Genomic DNA, 23,352 nt, shown 5'->3' on the forward strand with positions numbered 1-23,352 from the left:
GCAGTCAGCATTTGGAGGTACTTCAAGCCTTATACCAGGAAACAGTACACTGATTCAGTGCAGAAAAGTCACAAATAGCTCTGCCCGGGGATGGCAAATGGTGGCCACAGCAGCCCTATCAATTCAGAGGATGCTTGTCATGAAGGAAAAAGCAGCTAGGACTGAAAAGATGAGGGGATCCCCAGAGCTTCAGAAAGACACACAGGAAACCCCCTCCCTCAGAAAATAACAAACAGAGAAAGCTTTCAGTTCTTCAAGTGCAAAAAATAAAAGCTTATGACTATAATTCTGATTCTCTTTGGTTTAATGTTTATTTCTGGGGCGAGGAAAACTTTGTTCTTATAGCAAAATCTTACAAAACTTTCCATGTTTTTTGGAAATCAACATTCACATTTTAAAGGTTTCGATTCTTATTTGGCTTTGGGTGATGAACCCACAATGTAATATATAGATGCTGTATTATAGTTATACACTTGAAACCTATATAATTTTATTAACCATTGTCACCACAGTAAGTTTAATAAATTCTTTTAAAATTAAAAAAATAAAGTTTTAATTCTTTGAGGTGGACATTTCTAGGTTTGGGAAGAAAGCACATGATTTTATTTTTCATAACTATAAAATATAATACTTCCATTTGTCTCTAATCTGTGTATGTAGTGGATAACATACCTGACCATGGTTTCATCAAATTCACATTTGTGGACTAAATTGTTATTTAAAAACTAGATTTAAATGAGGACTTCTGCCTTCTATCAACTTCATTCCCTGAGGCAGAAATAAACTCATTCCACAAAATAGCACATAATAATATACCTCATTTTGGGGGTGCACTAATGACTTCATGAATATAATGACTACTATGAAAATTCTCCCCTTAAAAAATAAAATGAATATATTCATTATAATTTATTGAATTGTGAGTTTTCAGAGTTAGAAGCTTTGGAGAAAAGTGACAAATCAACAACAAATAATCCTTTCATGAAAGAAAATCATGCGATTATAATGTGTAATACAGAATACTGGCAATAGTATAATGTAAACACTGGTTTAGAAATTAAACCAACTTTTAAGTATACAGATACTACAAACGCTGTTAGTTCTACTCCCCCATCTTTTCTTCCTTTGGTGAATTTTCACACAGGCTCAGAATAGTTTACATATATAAACTATTTTCCCACATATTCCTGAGGCAACACTGTCTTCGATGTGTTTTGCCATATCTGAGCCCCCACAGTGAGGTGGCCTCAGCAGATCTCTCAGCAGGATTCAGATGGGCAGGTTCTGTCTTGACCTCAGGACTCACCTACCTTCAGAGCAATCTGGTCTCAGGTGAAGCATGGCTCGGGAGGCAAGTTCCTTCCCAAATGAACCCCAGTAAAGGCTGGGACTGGAGGAGCTGTGAAGAGAAAGCAGAAAACTGGAGAGATCTTACTAGTGTTTATCATCCCTAAGGTTGTAACTTGCTAACCAGAGCATCCCAGCAGCGGACATACAACAGTTTCAGAGAAGGGATCTGAGTCTCCTAGAAATATCTGCGGCTTCTCCTTTGCTTGGCGACAGACAAACCATGGTCTCATTTGAAAGCCCTCAGTTAAGCTGTGTGATGCTACCTTCAAAAACCAAGGTTCTCGCACATCTATATTGAGGAGAAAAAGCAAAGTGAAAATAGCATTTTTCATACTGACCTGAAACTTTATTCCTTGTGGCAAGTAATTGCAGGAGATAATCTCTTGGCCAGCCCAAGTACTAGTAAATAACACTTTAGGACAGCCGTGGGCAAACTACGGCCCGCGGGCCAAATCGGCCCGTTCGGCTGTTCTATCCGGCCCGCGGAGCCGAAAGAGTGGAGGGTTCTCTTGCTCTCCCCTCCGCTCCTTCACCAGCAGCAGTGTTAACCTGGCAACGTCGGGAAACACGGCCGCAGCTCCTTCTTCTGAGTGGGCAGATTTATATCCGCCCATTCAGTAGAAGGAAGAACCTCTCAATCTTCCAGAGGCTCCTTGTAATGCCCGCGCACGCGTCCCCCGACATCACCCTGGGAATGCGTAGACACGTTATCGTGGTGATGTAGAGAGACACGCCCCTGGAGAGCACAGTATCAGAGCATTAGCTAAAAAGGAGACCAACAACACTGTTCCCACTGAAGTTGATGTTTTAAAGACCAAAAACCTTTCAACCCAGTCTACATTGCCATCTACATCTACGTCCCGGGCATAATTTGGAAGTTGCACTAAAGAAAATGTTTAATTTACTGTTTACACATTTTGTTCTTTTCTATTTGTTTTATTTTTAAATTATTTTATTATATTTAAGTTTAATTTGAAAGGCTTTTGTACCTTTCCTTTGTTAGGCAATTTTATTTTGCCTTTGCCATCTTCAGTATAAGGTATGTTATTGTGCTATGATTCCTCCATTTTTTGAAGTTTCAAATTATAATAATTAGTGTTTACATTCTTCTTGTTAAAATGTTTGAAATGAATAAAACTATTGAAGTAAAAAAAAAAAAAAGACCGTACCCTTTTATGTAATGATGTTTACTTTGAATTTATATTAGTTCACACAAACACTCCATCCATGCTTTTGTTCCGGCCCTCCAGTCCAATTTAAGAACCCATTGTGGCCCTCGAGTCAAAAAGTTTGCCCACCCCTGGTTTAGGATCACATACCTGGCCACAGAATTCATCTCAGAATATTGGACTACAAATGGAGTCCTTGATACCATCAATGAATTAACACCTCACTTAGGTAGGTAGTTGCTCTCACACAGTAGTTCAAGTGGCATTGGCATGAATGTTTACATTAAGAAAAACAAGAATCTAATATGTAATTTTATTGACTTCAGTTTTGTTGTTTTTTAAAATATATATTTTCTGAAGAAAATTGAATAAAACATTTTACAGCATGCTGAGTATAATGTGCACATTATGGGTACTGTATTTATGTTAGATAGAGATAAGACCTGGGCAAAATTGAAAAAGCCAGGTTAATTCTAGGTTTCTTCCCAAGTCCACCAAATGGGATACACTCACTATTTATCTTTTACTGAATGAGGTTTTTTATTCCAGTGTTTAATCTGATTCTCAACCAAACAAATCCCAACTCAAAACTGAATGAGCACTAACATGTAATAGTTATAAATGGACCAATACGCAATAGTTTGAACAGGAGTGTGATATTACCTTAGGGTTACTGTCAGGTGGACAGGGAAAGTATCCTTGGACAGGCCAGCCTACTGAAAACACATTAGACTGGGTTATGCAGGGGAAAGCCTCATCAATGTCTTCTCTGGTTGTTTTATATTATGGATAACCTAAGCTCTCTACCACAGAACTTTATGCACCTTGTATGGTAATTGCTATACTTCCCTCACTGAGCTCCTTCAGGGAAGGGACTTGTAAAGTTCACTATTGTCGTCAATGCTGCAGGACTGGCTGGCAGCTGCGCTGACCTTCAAGGCATTACTCTGCTGCTGATCCTGCTCCTGCTGACCCTGAGAAAGGTGCTCAAGGTCTTCCAGCTATGCTGCCCCTTGACTGCCTGGGGACCATGCTGGGTGCAGGGGATGGGCCCCGGCCTGCCCAGAACCCAGGAAATGAGGCCCTGGGGAGGGCAGCAGACAGACTCTCTTCTCAGGAGGAGATTGATGAGGTGTCCCAATCTATCATGGACTTTACATATTAAACCCTGAGTGTTTGTTGGCCCCCCAAATAGTAAGAAGATGCTTTATTATATGAATTTGGCCAACACACTATTATAACTGTGAATCTTAAAAATTATTTTCTAAATCTCAGAAAAAAGGAAAAACAAATATAATTCTTTTCTACTATACCAAAGCAACATAAAATTTGTAAGCCACATTGCCAGAGCTGCCTTACATCCTTTTGGTATAAAAGGAAGATCAAGAAGGTATCTAAACAAAACAAAACAGAACAAGACAAAAAAAAGAAGGTATCTAAATCTGTAAATGTAATTAAAGCCTTACCTCTTTTATTTTTGGAATTAACATTGGTCATCTCTGATTATTTGAGTGTTTGCTGTTGATTCCTTCTTCTCTGAACATTAAATTATGTTGTCCCTAAAAGCAAAGCTTTCAGATGTACATGAAACCTGACTACAGTACTACTAGAGCCCAGTTGTTTTCTTTAATGAGTGTATGTCTAATTGCTGCCAAGTAATTCCCATGGCTTCAGGCATGAATCACAGCCAGAAATGCCAATAATTGCTGACCTCAGAAGGTCATATAGCCTTTCTTTGGGAAATTGTTTGGAGTAAATCACACTCAAAATCCCTGCAGAGTTTTGCTTCATTCTATTTGTTGCAATGAGTAAGCCCTCTTAGAGGCCTGGAATTCCTCAACCCCTCGAAAAATGAGTTACAGTCTCAGCTCATTCATTAATTCCAAAAAATTGTAATTGGATTATCTTTCCCCATTATTGAAAAGAACTTAAGAACCTTACCTTTTTGCTGGGGGTTAGGGAAAGGAGCAACGTTTCTAGGAACTTTTTCATAGGCTTTGGGATCAAAAAAGCTTACGTTGAAATTCTGGCTCTAAACTTGAAAGATCATGTAACTTTGCACATGAACTTAAACTTTCAACTGTTTGTTTCCTTCTCAGTCAAATGAAGAGCATATCAGTTACCTGGAAAGAATTAGAATTAGAGCTAGCTTGCAAAGTGCCTGCCATATAGCAAATGCTTAATAAATGATAGCTATTAATCTAGTGTTTCAATTTATAAACTATATTTGTGTTCTTATATTGTTATCCATAGTTTATAAAACCTCTTTTTACAATTTGATCCTCACTTTGATTTTATAGGATTGTGCATAGAATAGGTACCATCTCTATTATGTAGATGAAGATACAGGCAAGATATTAAACATTTTGCTTGAAGTAACACAATCTGTTTAGGAATACTAGGACCACTCAGAGACTCTGACTCCAATCACATACATATTTCTGCCCTCAGAGTACCCTGCCTCCTCTCACTGACCCAGTCAGCCTTTTCATTCATTTAAGCTAAAATGCTAACTATTCAAGTAAAATTCTAATGGTAGATAATATAAATAAAAACTATTGGAAAAAAAGTCCTCAATTTTAGCATTCAAAAATTCTGCAAACCTTATTCATAAGAAAACAATGAGGGTGAGGATCAACAGCTTGAAGACAGCTGATTAATAAGTATCTGATATTAAACAATTCCATGTTCTATAGCCACACTGTCTAATATAGTAGCCATTAGGTACATATAGCCACTGAGCAATTGAACGGTGGCTTGTGTGACTTCAGAATGGAATTTTAAATTTTATTTCTTTTTAATTAATTTAATAATACATTTAAAACCCGATACTTGCTTCAGTTACTGGAAAAATTTTAAGTATGTTTTGAAACAACTTGGGTATGTAAATGGACATTTTATAAATTCTAATAATGGATCAAGTATTTCTGGTGAGAATTTAACACTTGAGTTGAGATGTTCTGTAAGTATAATATCCACACTGGATTTCAAAGAATTACTACCAGAAAACAAGGATGCCAAAAATCCTATATAATAAAGAGGTAATATGCAAATTGACTGTCACACCCTCACAAGATGGCTGCCTATGACCAGGCCAGCAGGGGGGTTAGTGAGGGATGACCAAACAACTGAACAAGCAGGCTGCGTGGGGCAACCAGGCCGGCCGGGGGGGGGGGGGCAGTTGGGGGCAATTAGGCTGACAGGGGGGACAGTGAGGGGCAACTAGGCTGGCAGGGGAGCAATTGGGGGGCACCAGGCCGGCAGGGGGGGCAGTAAGGGGTGACCAGGCCGGCGGGGGGGGAGGGCAGTTAGAAGCGACCAGGCCAGCAGGAAAAGAGCAGATGGGGGCGACCTGGCTGGCAGTGGGGGGGGGGGGCAGTTAGGGACAACCAGGCTGGCATGCAGAGGCAGTGAGGGGTGATCAGGTCAGCATAGGGGGGCAGTTAGGGGTGACCAGACAGGCAGGCAGGTGAGCAGTTAGGAGCCAGCGGTCCAGGATTGTGAGAGGGATCTCGGAATGGAGAGGGTGCAGGTTGGGCTGAGGGGACCCCCCCCCATGCACAAATTTCATGCACCAGGCCGCTAGTGTTATTAATAATTTTTAATACTGATTTGCATTGAAATGATAATATTTTGAATATAGCAGGTGAAATAAAATGAAATTATAAAATTATTACAATTAGGATTGTCAGTTTCTTTTTACCTTTTATAACATGGCCACAAAAACAATTTAAAGTAAATATGTAGCTGGCATTAAACTTTATTTGGTAGCACCACTCAACAGGAAATCCAATTATCTATGTAACTAGAGAAAAGCACAGATAATATCACTTTTCATTTTATTGATAAATTTTAATTTTTGACTGGCCCTAATCTCAGGTTCTTCATTGCTAACATCTTTCAGGGATGCTACTTCCTCTGAAACAGTCAAACAGAAGGCAAGGACGTGTGGGGTGTTTTGTTGAGGTAAAAATGGAAAGATAGGCAAAAGGCCTAAAAAAAATCCTGAAATTGACATAATTCTTTATTTAAAAGCTCTGTTCAATTTAACCCAGTACATCAAACATTTATGGAGTATCTACAAAGTGAAAAGTAACTTGTTACATGGAGATTAATAGAACCCCAAATATTGACCTCTAAAGTGCTTGTCATAAACCATCGCATCAGCATCACCTGAATCCCAGTGAGGCCAGTTGAGTTAGACTCTCTGGATATGTTTACTTAGGAATCTCTGTGCTGAATGGCAATTCTTATGCCACTAAAATATGAGACCTGCCCGGCCGGCGTGGCTCAGTGATTGAGCATCGACCTATGAACCAGGAGGTCACGGTTCGATTTCTGGTCAGAGCACATGCCCGGGTTGTGGGCTCAATCCCCAGTGGGGGGATATGCAGGAGGCAGCCAGTCAATGATTCTCTCTCATCATTGATGTTTCCATCTCTCTCTCCCTCTCCCTTCCTCTCTGAAATCAATAAAAATATTTAAAAAAATATATGAGACCTACTATTCCAAAGGGTGAGAGAGACATGAAACAAAGGTTAGATGTAATTTAAGAATTCTGTAAAAGGCACTGAAGCATTCACAGTGTGCCATGGAAGTCTTTCTCGAGCAGAAGGCCTCCAAACTGAGGCTGGGGTGATGATAAGCAGGAATTAGTCACCAAAGCCGGATGAGAGGAGAGCAGCAGACAGAGGGTCAGAATGAGCAGGGTACCTGGGCACAGATCCTCATAGCATAGGTAGTGACACGTAAGCAATGGACTCTTACTAGCTCATAAGTATGACATGAAGAGTCTTAGATATAATGCTAAGGATTTTGATCTTTAACCTGTAGGTCGGTTGTTTTTTAAGGTGAAGGGGACATTGGTCGAGGTGGTAAGGAAGACACATATAGTGTGATGACCCAGATATACTGGTCAAGAACCACTACTATAAGCAGGATTTTAAGCAAAGGAGTATTATGACCAGGTTTATGTTTACAAGTTTTTCTGTCTGGCAACTATAACAAGAATGGTTTTAAGGAGGCTAACCCAACATCGAGGAGTAGGTAAATGTCTAAACTGAGGTGGTGGTAGAGGGGATAAGAAAAGAGTGAAACTATGGAATAAATTTTAAAGAAGTGAACTTAACAGGAATTTGTGCTTAATTGAATGTTGGAGCAAGAAAGAGTTTAGAGTGGTTCCCCAGGTTCTGGCCTGACTAAAAGGTGGTGATGCCATTCACTGAGAGAGAACACCAGCAAGTCAGCCTATTCCAATTTCAAAACTTTGCTTGGCATGTTCTTTTGAATGAGTCATTCTGTGCAAAACCTGTTGACAGTCTTCAAAAGGCACCAATAAAGCTATAACATGGCACAAGATTATATATCACTCCACAGGAGCTGAATCAGGTATTGCATTAATAAAATCTGTTCCCACATTACATTTACAAAGAAACCTATTTACTATGAAATGCTTTGGGAGTTTTTATCAACATTATCATCATGAAAATTCTGTTATTCACATTCTGAAAGATACCTTTAAGTATATTGCAGTGAGATTTTTTTTCTAAGAAGGAAGGAAGGAAGGAAGGAAGGAAGGAAGGAAGGAAGGAAGGAAGGAAGGAAGGAAGGAAGGAAGGGGAAAAGAAAGAGGAAAGTCACAATAGTGATTGGAAAAAACGTCAGTTCTTACCAAATGAATTTCACAAAGACTAAGAAAGCTTTTCCTTGTTGCTGGAATTAAGCATTCATTGATTTTATGACTGGTTTCAAAATGGATGGATCCTTGATGTAAAAAAAAAAGGAATTCAATATTCTATAAAGATATATTAAAGTAAATAAATGGAGATAAATATGTAATGATAGAGTGGAAAGGGAAGAAATAAGATACAGACAAACAGTGTGTGAAAAAAAGCATTTTTTTCTTTATTGATTAAGGTATTACATATGTGTCCTTATCACCCCATTGCCCCCCACCTCCCTGCTTGTGTCCTCACCCCCTAGTGTCTGTGTCCATTGGTTATGCTTATATGCATGCATACAAAAAAGCATGTTTTGAAAGAAAGTCTGTTCCAGACTCAAGTTGCCAAAAGGACAGCAATCTATGCAAATATTAGAAAGAAGGCACTACTAGTAAGATTAAGCCATGGTTTTGATATAAGGTTATCATCTTTTACTTGAGGACTGAATTGAATCCATGTGAGGTATTCACAATTTGAGTAGAATTACAGGGAAAAAATGTAAGAATGAAAAGTTGGAGGCTACCATAGAGTAGTGGAAAGAACTCAGCATTTAGAATGAAAAAACTGGGTTTCAACAATCCCAGCTCTTCAACTTATGTGCGTGTAACCTTGGCCAAATCACTTCACCTCTCTCAACCTTAGTTACCTCCACCTGAAAATGGGGAAAATAATATGGAGGGGGACTATAGACAGAAAGACAAGAACTACTATAAGGATTAAATGAGGTAATATATGACAAAAGCTTGTTGTATCTCTAAAACCCAAATATAAGACATGGGGGTGGGGGCAAGCTGGGGGGGAGTGTCAGTGGGGGAAAAGGGGGATATATGTAATACTTTCAACAGTAAAGAATTAGAAAAAAACAAATATAAGGCATTATTGAGTATATTTTAAAAGCGCACACATATAACAGCTCCAACTAATCCAGTGGTTCTCAACCTTTCTAAAACCGCCACCCTTTAATACAGTTCCTCATGTTGTGGTGACCCCCAACCACAAAATTATTTTCATTGCTAGTTCATAACTGTAATTTTGCTACTGTTATGAATAGTAATGTAAATATATCTGTGTTTTCTGATGGTCTTAGGCGACCCTGCTAGCAGTTCTCAACCTGTGGGTCGCGACCCACAGGTTGAGAACCGCTGCTGTAGAGCCTAAGACCATCGGAAAACACAGATATTTACATTACGATTCATAACAGTGGCAAAATTACAGTTATGAAGTAGCAATGAAAATAAATTTATGGTTGGGGGTCACCACAACATGAAGAACTGTATTAAAGGGTCGCGGCTTTAGAAAGGTTGAGAAACACTGAACTAATCCCTCATGAACTGTCATCAGCACTACAGATATTTCTGTGTATACTTGTGCTTAAAATCCTGATCCAGGAACTTAGTATGTAGAAAGGTAGACGATACTGTCTCTCCCTTCCAGTTTGTAACCAATAATCAAGATGAGATAAGGCACGTTATAAAATATAAAGTGACAGACATATAGATAGATAAATAGGTAGGTAAGTAAATAAATAGCAAAGGAAGGTATTAAAGATCATATGCTCAGTGAAGGGCAGGAAAGTAGGCATTATCACGGCTGACATGTGCGAGCAATGATTGTGGATTAGGGAAGTCTAAGATAACTTCATGAGAAAGGTTGGGCTTTAGCTGGGCATGAAGGATGGGGCGGGCGGGGGGCACTTATGTAAGCAGAGAGGAGGAAGGAAGGCATTGCAGGCAGGAGGCATGGTGTAAGCAAAGGCCCTGAGATTGCCAATGGTTTTTTAGGGGGAGGAAACAGAGTGAACAGAGGGTGGTAGGAGATAAGGTTGGAAGGTAGGTTGTGTTGTGAAGTAGAATGACGTGCAGCCAGTGCACTCCAGTCAAGTTACACAGGTTGTCTCTAGCCCAGGCCCATTCTGATTGGTCAGTACATGAGCCACCAATTATTAAACACCATCACCCCTGAGGGCAAGGTTGTGTGGGCACAGAAGCCAGAGCAAGCTCAAGACAGGGAATGCCAAGTTAAGGAGTTCAGATCTTATCTTTTCAACATTAAGAGGCCAATTATGAGTTTTTAAACATATGACTAAACCGCCAAAAGTGGTTATAGTGAGATTGATTCAGCAGTGAGGTGAGAATGGGTGGGGGAGAAAGAGATCATAGAGTGGAAAATAAGTTAGAAGCTGTGAAGGTAGTTCATGATGAAGTAATGATAATCTAGAAGAGCGTGGTGACAATGGAAATGGAAAAGAGGCCTATAATGTGCAGGAATCACCTAGCAAAGGGCCCGGGTCTGTCTTTCTAAAAGCCCAAGCCTAGCACAGTGTCTGGCAATGAGTAAATACTGTGTGTTTATCAATAAAAGAAATTATGAAAACATTGTCAGGCTTAGACACCTTATTGTTCTGTTGCTTATATAAGCTCCTAAGTGTTATTGTCATTGTTGTTTCTGTTAGTATTTCTATTAATAAAAATTTGTTATTTTTTTGACTGACTTGGAAAGCTGCCCTTTTACATTTATAACGTACTAGAAGCCCGGTGCATGAAATTCGTGCATGGTAGGGTCCCTAGGCCTGGCCGGCAATCAGGGCTGATCGGGGCCTTCCTTCCCTGGCTGCCAGCTGCTGGCCTAGCTATCCTTCGTTCCATGACTCCCCCTGATGGTCAGCACATGTCATAGCAAGGGATTGGTCTCCCAGTCGAACTCCCACAGGGACAATTTGCATATTAAGCATTTAGATAGATAGATGTGAGGAAGTGTAGAGAAGGAGGAGGAGTTGGGTAAAATAATTGTGAGAAGAGATAGGAGAAAAATAAATCCTGTAAACTGGTTTGAGGACTTTCCCCCAAAGTTTTGAGAAGATAGGACTGTCACTTGAGGAAAAGTTAGCTATTCCAAAAAGCATATTTTCTAAAGTAGAAAGAGGTAAGGCCTTAATCCTTTCAACAGTGTTTTTCAAACTGTGGTTCACTATCTGTAAGTAGGACACAAAACAATATAGGGTTCCTGACCAGGAGTTATTTAGGGTAGAATAGAACATAATAGATCAGATTACATGGTTGGTACTATGAGGTGAGTAGTGTTTAGTGAAACTTTTTTTTTTTTTTAGCTCTGCATAAATATGTGTGTGTTTCTGTGTGTTGAGATGAGATGAAAAATGGGTTTCTTATTGTGAGTCACAGCCAAAAATATTTGAAAACCACTGCCCCAAATACTTTTCCTCAAAGTAAATGAAAACCTGTCAAAATCAGTTGACAAACTACATGAGTCTATCTAAAGAAGAAAAGGCATACACATACACACACACACACACACACACACACACACACTGAGTGGCCAGATTATTATGATCTTTGAATGCATAATAATCTGGCCACTCAGGATAGATAGATAGATAGATAGATAGATAGATAGATAGATAGATAGATAGATTAGAGGCCCGGTGCATGAATTCGTGCATGGGTGGGGTCCGGCCAGCCTGGCCAGGGGAAGGAGACATGGGTGGTTGGCTGGCCTGCCTGCTGGTCGAATTCCTGGTCGAGGGGACAATTTGCATATTAGCCTTTTATTATATAGGATATACACTGAGTGACCAGATTATTATGGGTTCCGAGATCATAATAATCTGGCCACTCAGTGTATAATTTCCTTTGCTCTGTAACAGATGTCTCCACCTAGCCCCTACAGCCAGTCTCACCTTTGAACCTCTGAAGTATTCTCCAAAGTCTTTTCCTTGATCATCTTTCTATACAAATGTATATTAGCAAACCCATTGGGTTGCGCAATTGTTGCCTTCATGCAGATAACTCTTAAACATAGCATTTACTCAGTGTTGCCCTGGTCAAGGTTTAACCACCAGTATTCTGGGGGAAGGCCCTATTTATAGCACTTGCTGCTATTTGTGGTATAAATACTACAGCCTTAGCCCATTGCAAGCTACCCACATGACTTCACTGAACACAGAATTGGAAAGATACACAGATTAGCATACATTACACAGTATTTCTACCATGCAGATATGAACCTCAGGAGCATATGTAATAGTAAAGTGTAGCAAAATAATTAAGAAATTATTAGTTTTAAATATTTATTACCTTTAAATATATATTTAATTGTAGATTTATATAATTTCATTTTTAACAATGTATGTGTCTAACAACTGGCTCACTCTAGTAAACCACTGTCTAGTTCCACCTCTCCAGCAGAGTCTGATCCCACACTCTCTACCACCTGCCGAACAACTCTACCCAGATCTCTTCCATATGAAACTACAGACTTAACATACTGAAATCTAAACTCACTTTCCTCTTTGAATCTCCTTATTGCACACTTCTCTTCCCCTCTTGACTTCCCTATTTCTCTTAATGGTGCCTCCAAGAGCCATCCAATCAGTTACTAATCTTGAAGGTTCTGCCTATGTAATGTTCTTCTGATCTGACCCCTCCTTTTTCATCCCAATTAGGGTTACTGTCCTAGTCCAGAACAATTAACTGACCTCATCCCCTTCATGTTCTTCTCATTCTGATTTATGTGATGATGCTATTAGATTAATTTTTCAAATGTAGGTCTTCCATTACACACACACATACACATACACACTTCTCTCTCTAATCTGGCCTTTAAAGTGCTCCTTGCTCCAAGCAATCAGGACATCTCCTTGTTGCAGTGCTGGGAATATGCCTCGTGGTTCATGACTGTGTGCGTTTGCTCACACTTTTCCCTTACACAGGAGTGTTCTTCCCTCACCATGAAAAAACTCATACCTTATATTCAAAACTCCATTTAAATGGCGATGAAAATATGCAGGTTGGTTGTCATAGGAGTATATAAGTTTATGAGAATCAGGAGGTTGGGAACACACAGAAAATGCAAAATCCAGGAATCAGTAATTTAGTCACTATCTCATATGGAGGCTCTAGGAAACATTGTACTTCCCCTGTGGTTATTACTAAAAGTTTACTGCTAGCCAACATGAGGTTTATCTCAAACCTATGGATTGCAATTATGCACGATCCAGCTGTCTGTCATTCATTAACTGAAATGATCAAGAATTTTATGTGTTTTCACCATTTGGTGTTTACTGTAATTATCTCCCTCTTAATGCTCTGACCCAAATTGTATTGAGGTGGTGGGGAAAGGTGAGCAGTTAGAGACATAGAGTCCCTAAAGCTTTGTCTGTCACCATCATTGATAAAATTCATTCATCTTTGAGACACTGATCACAGGTATTAAAGAGCTACCATATGCTCAGGATTTCTCAGTAATAGAAGCAAAAACGTTGGACTATGTACCTTTTACACATCTTTCTTCCCCAGTGTTCAGAGTAAAATAAAATGCTTTACATGCTTGCTTTCTTGAGGAAAATCAAATTTCAGAGATGAGGCTGGCGTTTTGTAGTAAAGGAAGAAGGAATAGACTGACACGGCCCCGTGATCACTTGGTATCAACTTTCCCGTGGACTTGAGTTAATTTGGGTTAGTGAGAGCCCGAATCCTTAGCACAGGAGAGGTGACAAAGAATAAAGTAGGGGAAGGTGGTGAGAGACTACTGGCAAAGGTAAAAATGTATTGAGCCAGATTGACAGTCAGTGGTCTGGACACCTCTTCCACCATAATCACTTGGGTACTGTCTAAAAGGCATATTCCTGGGCCCTGCGTCAGACCTACTGAATCATTGTCTCCAGGGCGACTACCTGGGACTGCGCATTTTTCATGGCCACACCCAGTGATTCTGATACACACTGGAGACTGAGGATCACTGGTTTCATGTAGGCCTGCAGCCTGGATACAGCTTTTGAGCTTAAAATGATTTTTACATTTCTACAGTGTTGGTAAAAGAGAGGGGGGGGAGAAGGGAAGGGAAAGGAAGGGAAGGGAAGGGAAGGGAAATAATACGGAACACAGCCATCTGGCCCTTTCTAGAAAAGTTTGCTGACTCCTGTCTAGTGCTTTGCAATTAAAAGCCTGTGTCTGAAGTTAGAACTATCCTAGCCCTGCCACAGCTAAAATAACTGATTCAGCAGATTTTTTTAAATTAAGAGTAATGAAAAATAGATAAAGTCATCTAAAAATGTGTGTGTAGTTTAAGTGGAAAAAGGAAATGTATATAGTTACAGTGAACATTCTGCAATGTTTTTGAAAATATATTTTATATGCACAAGAATTTATGGTAACTCCATTATATTCTATCCTCCCATATACTTATCAGGTGGCAATATATCCCAAATTAGCCTAGTAAGAATCATTGCATGTATACTCTTTATTGGACTAAGCTTGCCCCCAAATATATTTTTGTCACACATATGAGGAAAAATGTGAACTGATACCCCAAAATGTCTGGGAATGAAAGTAGTATAAATTCTCAAAACAACACATAGGAAAATGATGCACAAAGGAAATAATGGAATTTGGTATCTTTCCCCTTAAAAGGAGTTTAAGAATCATAGAGCCATTTTAACTCCTAAGAAACCTGGGAAAGAGGCTATGAACTCATTTTGGGAAGGGTTCAGATATTCTCAATGTGGCAGAGGCTCAGCGTTGGGGAATCATGCCAGTTAGATTCATAAAATAATCCCAAAGACAGAATGCAATTCCTTTACGGGTGGTTCCTAGATGTCTGTTCTAGATATTTTTTAAATGTGTTTATTTTTTATGTGGAGAAACTTTGTTAAAGAACCTAGCAATAAATACCGGTTTTGAAAATATATAAACTTACAAGTGACTTGTCTTTCAGAATTGTGAACTGAAATATCTCACAATAATTTTGTTTCAGTGTTGTTGTTTTTCTCACAAAGAAAGGAATGTTTTAATCTTACTAGCAACTGACATTTTTTATAAGAATTTAGACTATATTTCAATTTTTAAGAAACAAAGTTTAAAACACCAGATAAAGTCTTGAAACCTAACATGCTTCACCATTTAATAAAATTATGACTCATTTCAGTAAGAAAATGCTTTTTTAGTAAGAAAAAATGCTTTCTGAGCTAAGTTTGAACTGCTGGGGCACATGGGACTCCCACAAACCCAGTCAGCAGAAGTCTCAAACTCCTATAAGATTAAAGGAAAAATAAATTAGTGTATACAGAGAATGAAAAAAAAATCCCCAATGGTACAAGTCTATAAACGGAAGTAAAACTAAAACTCCCCTAAAATCCCCCAATCATCAATCCTTATAAATGCAGCACTTATCTTCTCCCTTCACTTCTTCGGGAGCCCCTAGTTAAATGAACACGAAAGTTTTGGACGATTTTTATCTAGTAAAACACTAAGCATGGATACCGACCTCCGTATTACAAATTGTTTAACTTTTAAAACCGCGCGTGCAAACGTGGGGTTTCTTGAGTTCTGCTAGGGGAGCGCTGTTAGGAGCCCCGTGGATTTTGCAGGTGTGGGATCCAGCACGCGATCCAAGAGAGGTGCAGGGGCGGAGGCGTGCCGTGGGCGCCGCCCGGGCCGGGCAGCGTGGGTGGGGCCGGGCGTGCACCCGGGTGAGAGTGAAGGGTCTGTGACTGCACGAAGGTGGCGTGTGGGCTCCAGGATCCAGGAGGGGACTAAAAGCTCCGCGGGAGTGTCCCATACGCGAACCGTGATCGCTCCGGCTCCACTCGAAATTTGTGTCCTTTTGCACTAACGGGTTAAATTAGATTTTTTTTTTTAAAAAAAAAGACCTAGCCTAACTTCCTATGAAAATATATGCTACCATCCCTACTATCCGCCACCCCCCCGCCCACCCTCCGTCCCCATTTCCAGAAATCTGAGTTTTAAACCCGGCCTAAAACCCAATCCCTAATGCGGCAGTCGCGCCCCCCTCCCCGCCCGGCTGCGCGCCCATCGCCGCCCCCGCAACAGTGAGTCAGAGCTCAGCGAGCTCTGGTTCTGGTGCCCGGAGCATGCCGAGTGGGAAGGCGGTGGTGTGGCCACCGAGCAGGAGTGAGGCGGCTCCAGCGCGACGTGGCGCGGGCCCTCGCGGCCGGGGCCGAGAAGCGGGGTTTGCGCAGGAAAAGGCGCCGCCGCAGTCCCCGGCCACCCCTCCCCGGTCCTGGGCTCCCCGCCCGCGCGCCGCTCGGGCCTCGGGGCGCGCCAGGCGCAGCGCGGCGGCGCGGGAGCCCGAGAGGAGCGGCGGTCGGGCCAGCCCCGCTGCCCGGCGGGCGGCAGCCAAGGCGACCGTGGAGGCGGCTGGCAGGGCGCGTGCGCACTGCAGGGGCGCCAGATTTGGCGGGAGGGGGAGTGTCCAAGGCTCTTTGTTTGATGGCATCTCTGTTTACAGAGTTTACACTTTAATATCAACCTGTTTCCTCCTCCTCCTTCTCCTCCTCCTCCGCGACCTCCTCCTCCTCCTCTTTCTCCTGAGAAACTTCGCCCCGGCAGTGCGGAACGCTGCTGCGCAGCCGGGGAGGGACGCAGGCAGGCGGCGGGCAGCGGGAGGCTGCAGCCCCTTGCGGTCCCCGCGGCTCCCGGCGGAGCCCCGCGCCCGCCGCGCCATGGCCCGGAGACCCCGGCACAGGTAACGGGGAGCCCGAGAGGGCGGCCGCGGGTGGGGGCGCGCGGGGCGCGAGGCTCCCGGAGAGCAGGTGGGAATTCGATCCCGGATCTGGTGCGGGGCTGTCAGATACTGCGAGTGCTTAGGACCTCTGCCTCCGCAGCAGAAGCCGCTGGAAAGACTGATGAATGGGAGAGTCTGTGCAGGAAATGTGTCAGGACGTCGGGAAGCACTCCGTGCGGCTCGTTTTGCAAGTTGCATTTCTCTGTAGGGGAGAAAAAGCAGCACGTTCCTGCGGGGGAATGAGCGGTGCCCACCAGCCCCTGGGAGCCCACTAGGTCCCTGGCTTGACGCCGCGGCTGTTGGCGAGGGAGTCGCAGCATAATTGCTGGATGCATTACGATTTGTTTGGACTTGGAAACGCCGAGCATATGGCAGATATAGGGGAAATGCCGGATTGTGTAGTAGCTGCAGGTAGTTCATTTAAATTTCATTCATTCTTTATGGAGTCTAAGAAGAGCGTCAGCTGACAGGCGGCTGGAAAAAAATTTTTTTCGGGGAAGGAATGAGTCTCTACATTTGCAAAATTGGTTTAAGCCCTGGCTTTGAAGGCTCTAATCATTATTCGCTGGGAAAGTTATTATTTCTAATGCAAACATTTCACACGCGCCGGCGCCGCACATGTCACCGCGCTTGGGGTGGATGGGTGAAGTCCCCTTGCATTTTGGCCGGACGGAGGGGACAAGGGAACAGAGCGGGAGGAACACACGGGTCCGAACTGTCAGTTGCTGGCGCTCTGGCTTCCACCCGTCCCTGGACTTCCCAGACTGGACGCGCGGGAGCCCACTCAGAGAGGCCGGGTTCGGGGGCTGGCTCGGAGGCCGGCAGCGTTGCCACTCAACGGAAAGGGACAGAGTCGGGCAGCACCCAAGGCGCTGCCGCGCAACCGGGACGCGGTCCCCGAGGGCTCTCGCCCTGGGCTACAGGTTCCTGGCGAGGCGCGCACACGTGGATGCGGCCGAGGTCGCCGGCTCCTCCCCGCACAGTGCTCCCGCCGCCTTGGGTCGCCGGGGCGGAGGAGGGGTGACCGGACCGACCCCAGCAAAGAGGTCTGGGGAAAAGTTCCTGAAGGCAAAGCAAACCCAACCCTTTTTCCTCCGGGTTGTTTGATTTTCTTGTACTTATTTGTCTTTGAACCGGCTATTGCCGGTCCCCGCGCAGCCCTGGGAAGTTGCAAAGAGCGTGGGTGTGGGCCCTGCAGCAGCACCCTCGGACCCTGTCTGGCCGGATGGGGAGCAGCGCCGAAGCATGGCTGGGCGCCGGAGGGAAAGGGAGGCGACTTGAGGGGGGTGGGGGGGGTGCTGACTCCCTGCGCCTGAGCGGGGCGAGGGTTTTGCTCCTTAAGTGGTTTCACCTTCGCTTTTGGGACTGAACAGTAGAGAGCCAAGGTCGCCTATTTTTTTCTGAGAGCAGAAACTGGGAGGAAGTGGATGAGAGCTGGGAGGAGGCTGGGTGGACGCTCCGCGCGGGGAGCTCTAGGTTGTCCCGGCGGGGCGGGGCGGGGCCTCTGGTTCCCTGCGGCTCCCAGGTAGCGGAGGGGTGAGGCGGCCTGGAGGGGCGGGAGCCTTGAACCTGCCTCAGGGGGGAAGAGAAACCCGGCTGCGGGCCCGAAGCCGTTTCTTGCAAGGCCGGCGTCAACTGGGCAGGGATTATTAACCAGGTCAGCGAAATGAGTCTGAACCCCATTTCTAGAATCACAGTAGCGGCCACAAGACACTTCCTCCCGCTCCCCTCCCTCTTCCCAACCCCCAACACCTCTTTTCTTTTTCGTTTCTTTGCACGGTTTGTTTCCTTGACAGAATGTAATATTCATAGTTGTACTCTTGTAACCACACCAGGTCTAGCAGGTGGGGGAGTCGAGTGCATCAAGCCTGAAATCAGCCTTTGAAAGTTCTCTGACTGTTGGGTCTGAGATCTTGTCAGTACAGATGAAGGAAAAGTTATTTCAGGCCCTTAGTAGAAATTAATCATGCTACTTAGGCGACCCGGACAACTCAGAGCAAGGAAATCACATGCAAATCTCAAAGGCGAGCCCCCGTGCCTAATCTATTGATGGACCCAGGAGCGTGTGAGCAGCCCTGGCCTCGCCCTGCTCCCCTCACGGCTTCTTCAGGACCTGCGGAAGTCACACGCCACGTTTCCCACAAAACGTTGCTTTAGCACATCTCTGCTTCTGTGCTTAATTTTTAAGAGGCACGGAAGTCATGGAACCATTATTTATTAGCACTGGAAAGTACCTTAGAAATAGAATCCAAGCCCTTTAGGTAGACGCAAGGAACTGAGGTCCTGAGAGAGAGAGGAAGTGATTTGTCCAAGTCATGCAGCTAGGTGGAGGCAAAACTAGGACTGGCACCTTTGCCTCCAGAATCCTAGTCCTATTTGATGCCTGTTCTCTCTCAACTGATGTTGGCTGCCCCCTATGGGTGGCTGAGTATGTTGCTTGTTTCTGGGAGTTGAACTGTTTTAAGAGAGAAGTTCTGAAAATGTAATCTCCAGATCTCGCCAAACCTAAAAAGTTAAATTGAGTTGAATCTATGGGTCACTTTCAGATTTACTCTGATTATCTTGGTATTCCGGATATTTCACAAGGGTGCCACTTTATTTAGGGGATTTCCAAGGAGTTCCCTGTGAATCTTTCAAAAGATGCTGACCTACAGCTCTGAGCTTCTAATCATGGTTTCATTTACTATGCTTGTATTTTTTTTTATTAAAGGAAACTATTGTAATTATTGATCAGAAATTAAGAGCCTCTTGTTGACACTGCAGAACTTCAGGCTTTTGCTTGAAGGGACAGACACTAAATGAAAGAAATGGTTATAGATTATAAGTACAGTTTAATGTCCTTTTGTGTGTGTGATGCCTTTTACTTTGGGATCACATCCTGCTTGTCAACATGCATCCTGGACCTTCAGATTGTTGCCCCAAGTAATAGTTTTAAATTATTAGAACCTCAAATTCAGGATTTTTGGTAAGCACTTTTGTTTGACTTATAAAGGGTGGGTAATCTATACTTGTAAAATAGTTTGGGAAGACATACCCAATATGAATATAAACTTCCTTTTTAAAAAGAATAAGTTACACTATGATATTGCTTTATATCATTATTTTATTAGTCTCAGTGTTACAATAAAAATTTTATTGAAGTTTTTCAGTTAGTACAATTTTTCTTCATATCTTAATTTGATAAGTAAAAATTGTAAGTAAAAGTAAACTGTGACTGCAAAATTACTCTCATCTATTCAGAATATGATTAATAAACATTAAGTATAGAATAACTTCAAAAGTCATCAAAATTCATAGTTTGGATCAACTAGGTAAAAGAAAAGGCTCTTTTAAAAAGAGTAATGGGTTCTTTTTAAACCCATCTGGAGGAATTCCTTAGTTTTGAATTAGGTACATTTTAAGATATTTCAAATACCATTCAGTCAGAGATTTTTGAAAAAAGAGTTAATAAGATTCTGACTATCAGGTGGCCTAATTATCCACTTAGTCACTCTGGAAACTGAGTATTGTAAATGTGGCCACAAGTTGGATCAACTGGCCTAAAGTTTTGAAGTGTTTGATATTAATGTTATTTACAAAGTAGATCACTTGAATGTTTTATTCTTCCTCAGGTTTTTTAAAGTCCTTTCCTCTTAGATTCTCTTAGTCTTCTAATCTTGAAGGAATGACTATATATTGTTGGGTATATTACTTCCTGAATGTTTTTCTCTTAATAAAACACCCGTCCCATTGGAACAACATAACCGAATTATTTATTGTATTTGGGAAATATTGTTTAAATATTGTGATGTATGCCGAAGATCTTGAGTGTATACTTACATAAAGGACATGGGCTCTCATACCTTTTATTGTCCTTAATATTAAGTTTTAAACCTAAACCTTCATTGGTTGGAAGGTTGCCTGCCAAGTGTGTAACTTGTCACCGGTCTAACAGTAACAGCAGGTTTAAACATGCAGAGCAGTAAGAAAGTGCCAGGTCCTTTGCTGTATCTGTGGAGACCAATAACAGCAGAACCAGTTTCCAATACTAGAGCAACAGAATGCAGAAAACAATCTTGTGCAAGTTTTCAAAGTTTTATCATCTTAACCTTTGAAAAGATTGTTGAGTTTTTGTGGAATGTTTGTAATCCAGTAGTTTAAACCTTCTTGTTTCAGTCTGCATCTGCCCATTTTTTATTTCTGCAGCATATACAGTAGTGATGAGGATGATGAAGACATTGAGATGTGTGACCATGACTATGATGGGCTGCTTCCCAAGTCTGGAAAGCGTCACTTGGGGAAAACTAGGTGGACCAGGGAAGAGGTAACTAATCATGTTGTTAAAACCTGGGGAGTAAAACCTAGAATGTATTAATTTATTAAAAACAAAATTTCAGCTAAACTACAGGTGCTCCAACTCATTGTCAGGCTCTTTGAAATGGTATCCTAGCCTGCATGTGCAGCCTACTCACAATTACCTCTAACCCTCCCCATATGTGCACTATTCCATCAATATCCAACCCTTTCGTAGTTCTTCGAATGTCCTCTCCTCTTAATTTGTTTCATCTGTGCTTCCTGATGCCTATCCTGTTCTTATCCTTTTGCTCCACAACTTCTTACTACTTCTTCATTACCTATGAAGATATCACCTCTTCTGCGAAGACATCCTTCACTTTTCCAGGATGCATCCTGCAATCATTGGACACATGTTCTTATTATTGCTGTAACATATATGCCTCTTCCAGGAGGCGACAAGTCTACTGAGGGCAGGGCTACACATCTGTTCATTTTTGTGGTCCTTGAACCCAGAAGTGCTTAACACAAAGTGGCCTATTAACAAAATGTTCCCTGAACAAATAGATGAATTGCTATTTCCAAAAACAAAACAAACAAAAGAGTAAAAAAAAAAACCTCATAGAACTTGTTTTAATGAATTCACTTAACATTCTTGAAATATAATCTATAGTATTTCACAGAGCCATATACATGGAGATCTGTTCAAAAAGTAATCAATAAACTACCATTTGACCCAGTGCTCCCACTGCTAGGAATACATCCTAAGAAGCCTGAAAGAATATATGCATCCGTGTGTTCATAGCAGCATTATGTACAATAGCTGAGATCTGGAAATAGCTCAAATGCCCATCAGTAGATGAATGGATTAAAAAAACTGTGGTACATTTACCCAATGGAATACTATGCAGCTATAAAAAAGAAGTATCTCTTACCCTTTGAGACAGCATGGAGGAACCTGGGAGTATTATGCAAACATAAGCCAGTCAGAGAAAGACAAGTATCACTTGATCTCACTTATATGTGGAATCTAATGAAGAAAATAAATTAATGAACAAAACAGATCCAGAGACATTGAAACATGCAACAGACTGACTTATTTCAGGAGGAGTGGGCCGAGAGAGATTAACCAAATAATTATATGCATATATGCATGGCCCATGGACAAACAATAGTGCAGAGAAGACCTGAGGAAGGGCTAGCAGTGGAGTGGAGGGGGTCAACAGAGCTGGGGGAGAAAAGGGGACATCTGCAATACTTTCAACAATAAAGATTTTTTAAAAAGCAATCAATAATGGAAGGAGATAAATCTGCTTACCTTTTTTCTGATAGCTTATTGAAAGCTTGATCTTTGTAGGAATGAAAACATATTTAAGGAGAAAATTGTTAATGTATAGGAAAAGTTGCTTTTTTTGAAGTTTCAAAAATTTTACAATTGGTTTTTTTAAGATTTTATGTTAGAATTAATAGTATTGGCTCTTCTGCAGTTTCGTTCCACCCTGCTTCACATAAACCAGAGCTCCTCTTGTTAGGCAGGCGGGATTTCCAGTAAGGTCCATGGGAAATACATAATTTACTTATGGAGATTTTGACTTAGATGTTTCTTAGACATATCGAAGTTCTATTGTTAACACTGGTTTCCTAATTCCCATGTCTGTGTCATACCAGGGATCCACATTGTGTGTGAAGTTACCTGTGCACAAATGTGAGGGTTCTCTTTCACTGGGTAGATCATGCTTAGAAAGAGCGAACTGAAAGATTTGCCCCTGACGTTTGGTGTCTTCTGTATTCTAACAAGTTTGTTCTATATTCTAATAAGTTTAAATTATGCATATCTTGATACAAAAACTAAGTGACTTTTCTTACATCATACATACCTTTAAGTTTAATTAAGAAAAGCAATCTTCCATTTTTTTATTTGTAAGCGGTTAAAATAACTAAATGTTAGAATGGTGGTTGAGCTAGTTCTTACTCGAGATCTTGTCTATTGCCATGTCTAGTTAAATGTCTTGAATCTAACATTGGAGTTCTTTTTTTCCCCCACAGAGCAAAACGTTTAATAGTTGCCATGTTTTAAACATTCAATGAGCCAGTATTATGCTAAATGTTTTGCATAGTTACTTCATGTGATCCCCAAATAACCCTGTTGACATCAGCACTCCATTATATAGATGACAATACTAAGGCCCAGAAAAGCAAAATGATATGATCAAGCTTATACAAATAATTAATAGCTGAGTCAAGGTTCAGTCTTTGGTCTCTCTGACTCTAAATAAATCTATGTTCTAAATCAGTATGTCACA

The 23,352-nt window shown here is 41.8% G+C and overlaps 2 protein-coding genes across 9 annotated transcripts in view; one reads left to right on the plus strand and one right to left on the minus strand.

The window, feature by feature from the left end:
• Positions 1 to 16,715: 16,715 nt before the first annotated feature.
• The window catches only part of MYB (MYB proto-oncogene, transcription factor), a gene marked incomplete at its 5' end in the record, with an annotated part of 36,165 nt that continues 29,528 nt past the window's right edge, over positions 16,716 to 23,352 (plus strand). For all 8 annotated transcript variants that reach the window (XM_080665779.1, XM_080665782.1, XM_080665781.1 and 5 more), the window contains 2 exons: positions 16,716 to 16,738; positions 20,963 to 21,080. In XM_080665779.1, coding sequence (XP_080521905.1) covers positions 16,716 to 16,738; positions 20,963 to 21,080 — 141 coding nt within the window. The remainder of the gene's footprint in view (positions 16,739 to 20,962; positions 21,081 to 23,352) is intronic.
• The window catches only part of AHI1 (Abelson helper integration site 1), a 273,332-nt gene continuing 271,987 nt past the window's right edge, over positions 22,008 to 23,352 (minus strand). Inside the window, exons 25-26 of the mRNA XM_080665768.1 lie at positions 22,368 to 22,398; positions 22,008 to 22,079 (exon numbers count right to left, since the gene is read on the minus strand). Coding sequence (XP_080521894.1) covers positions 22,383 to 22,398 — 16 coding nt within the window. The 3' untranslated portion in view covers positions 22,008 to 22,079; positions 22,368 to 22,382. The remainder of the gene's footprint in view (positions 22,080 to 22,367; positions 22,399 to 23,352) is intronic.

Source organism: Plecotus auritus, assembly GCF_963455305.1.
Source record: "Plecotus auritus genome assembly, chromosome: 4".
Taxonomy (NCBI): Eukaryota; Metazoa; Chordata; class Mammalia; order Chiroptera; family Vespertilionidae; genus Plecotus; species Plecotus auritus.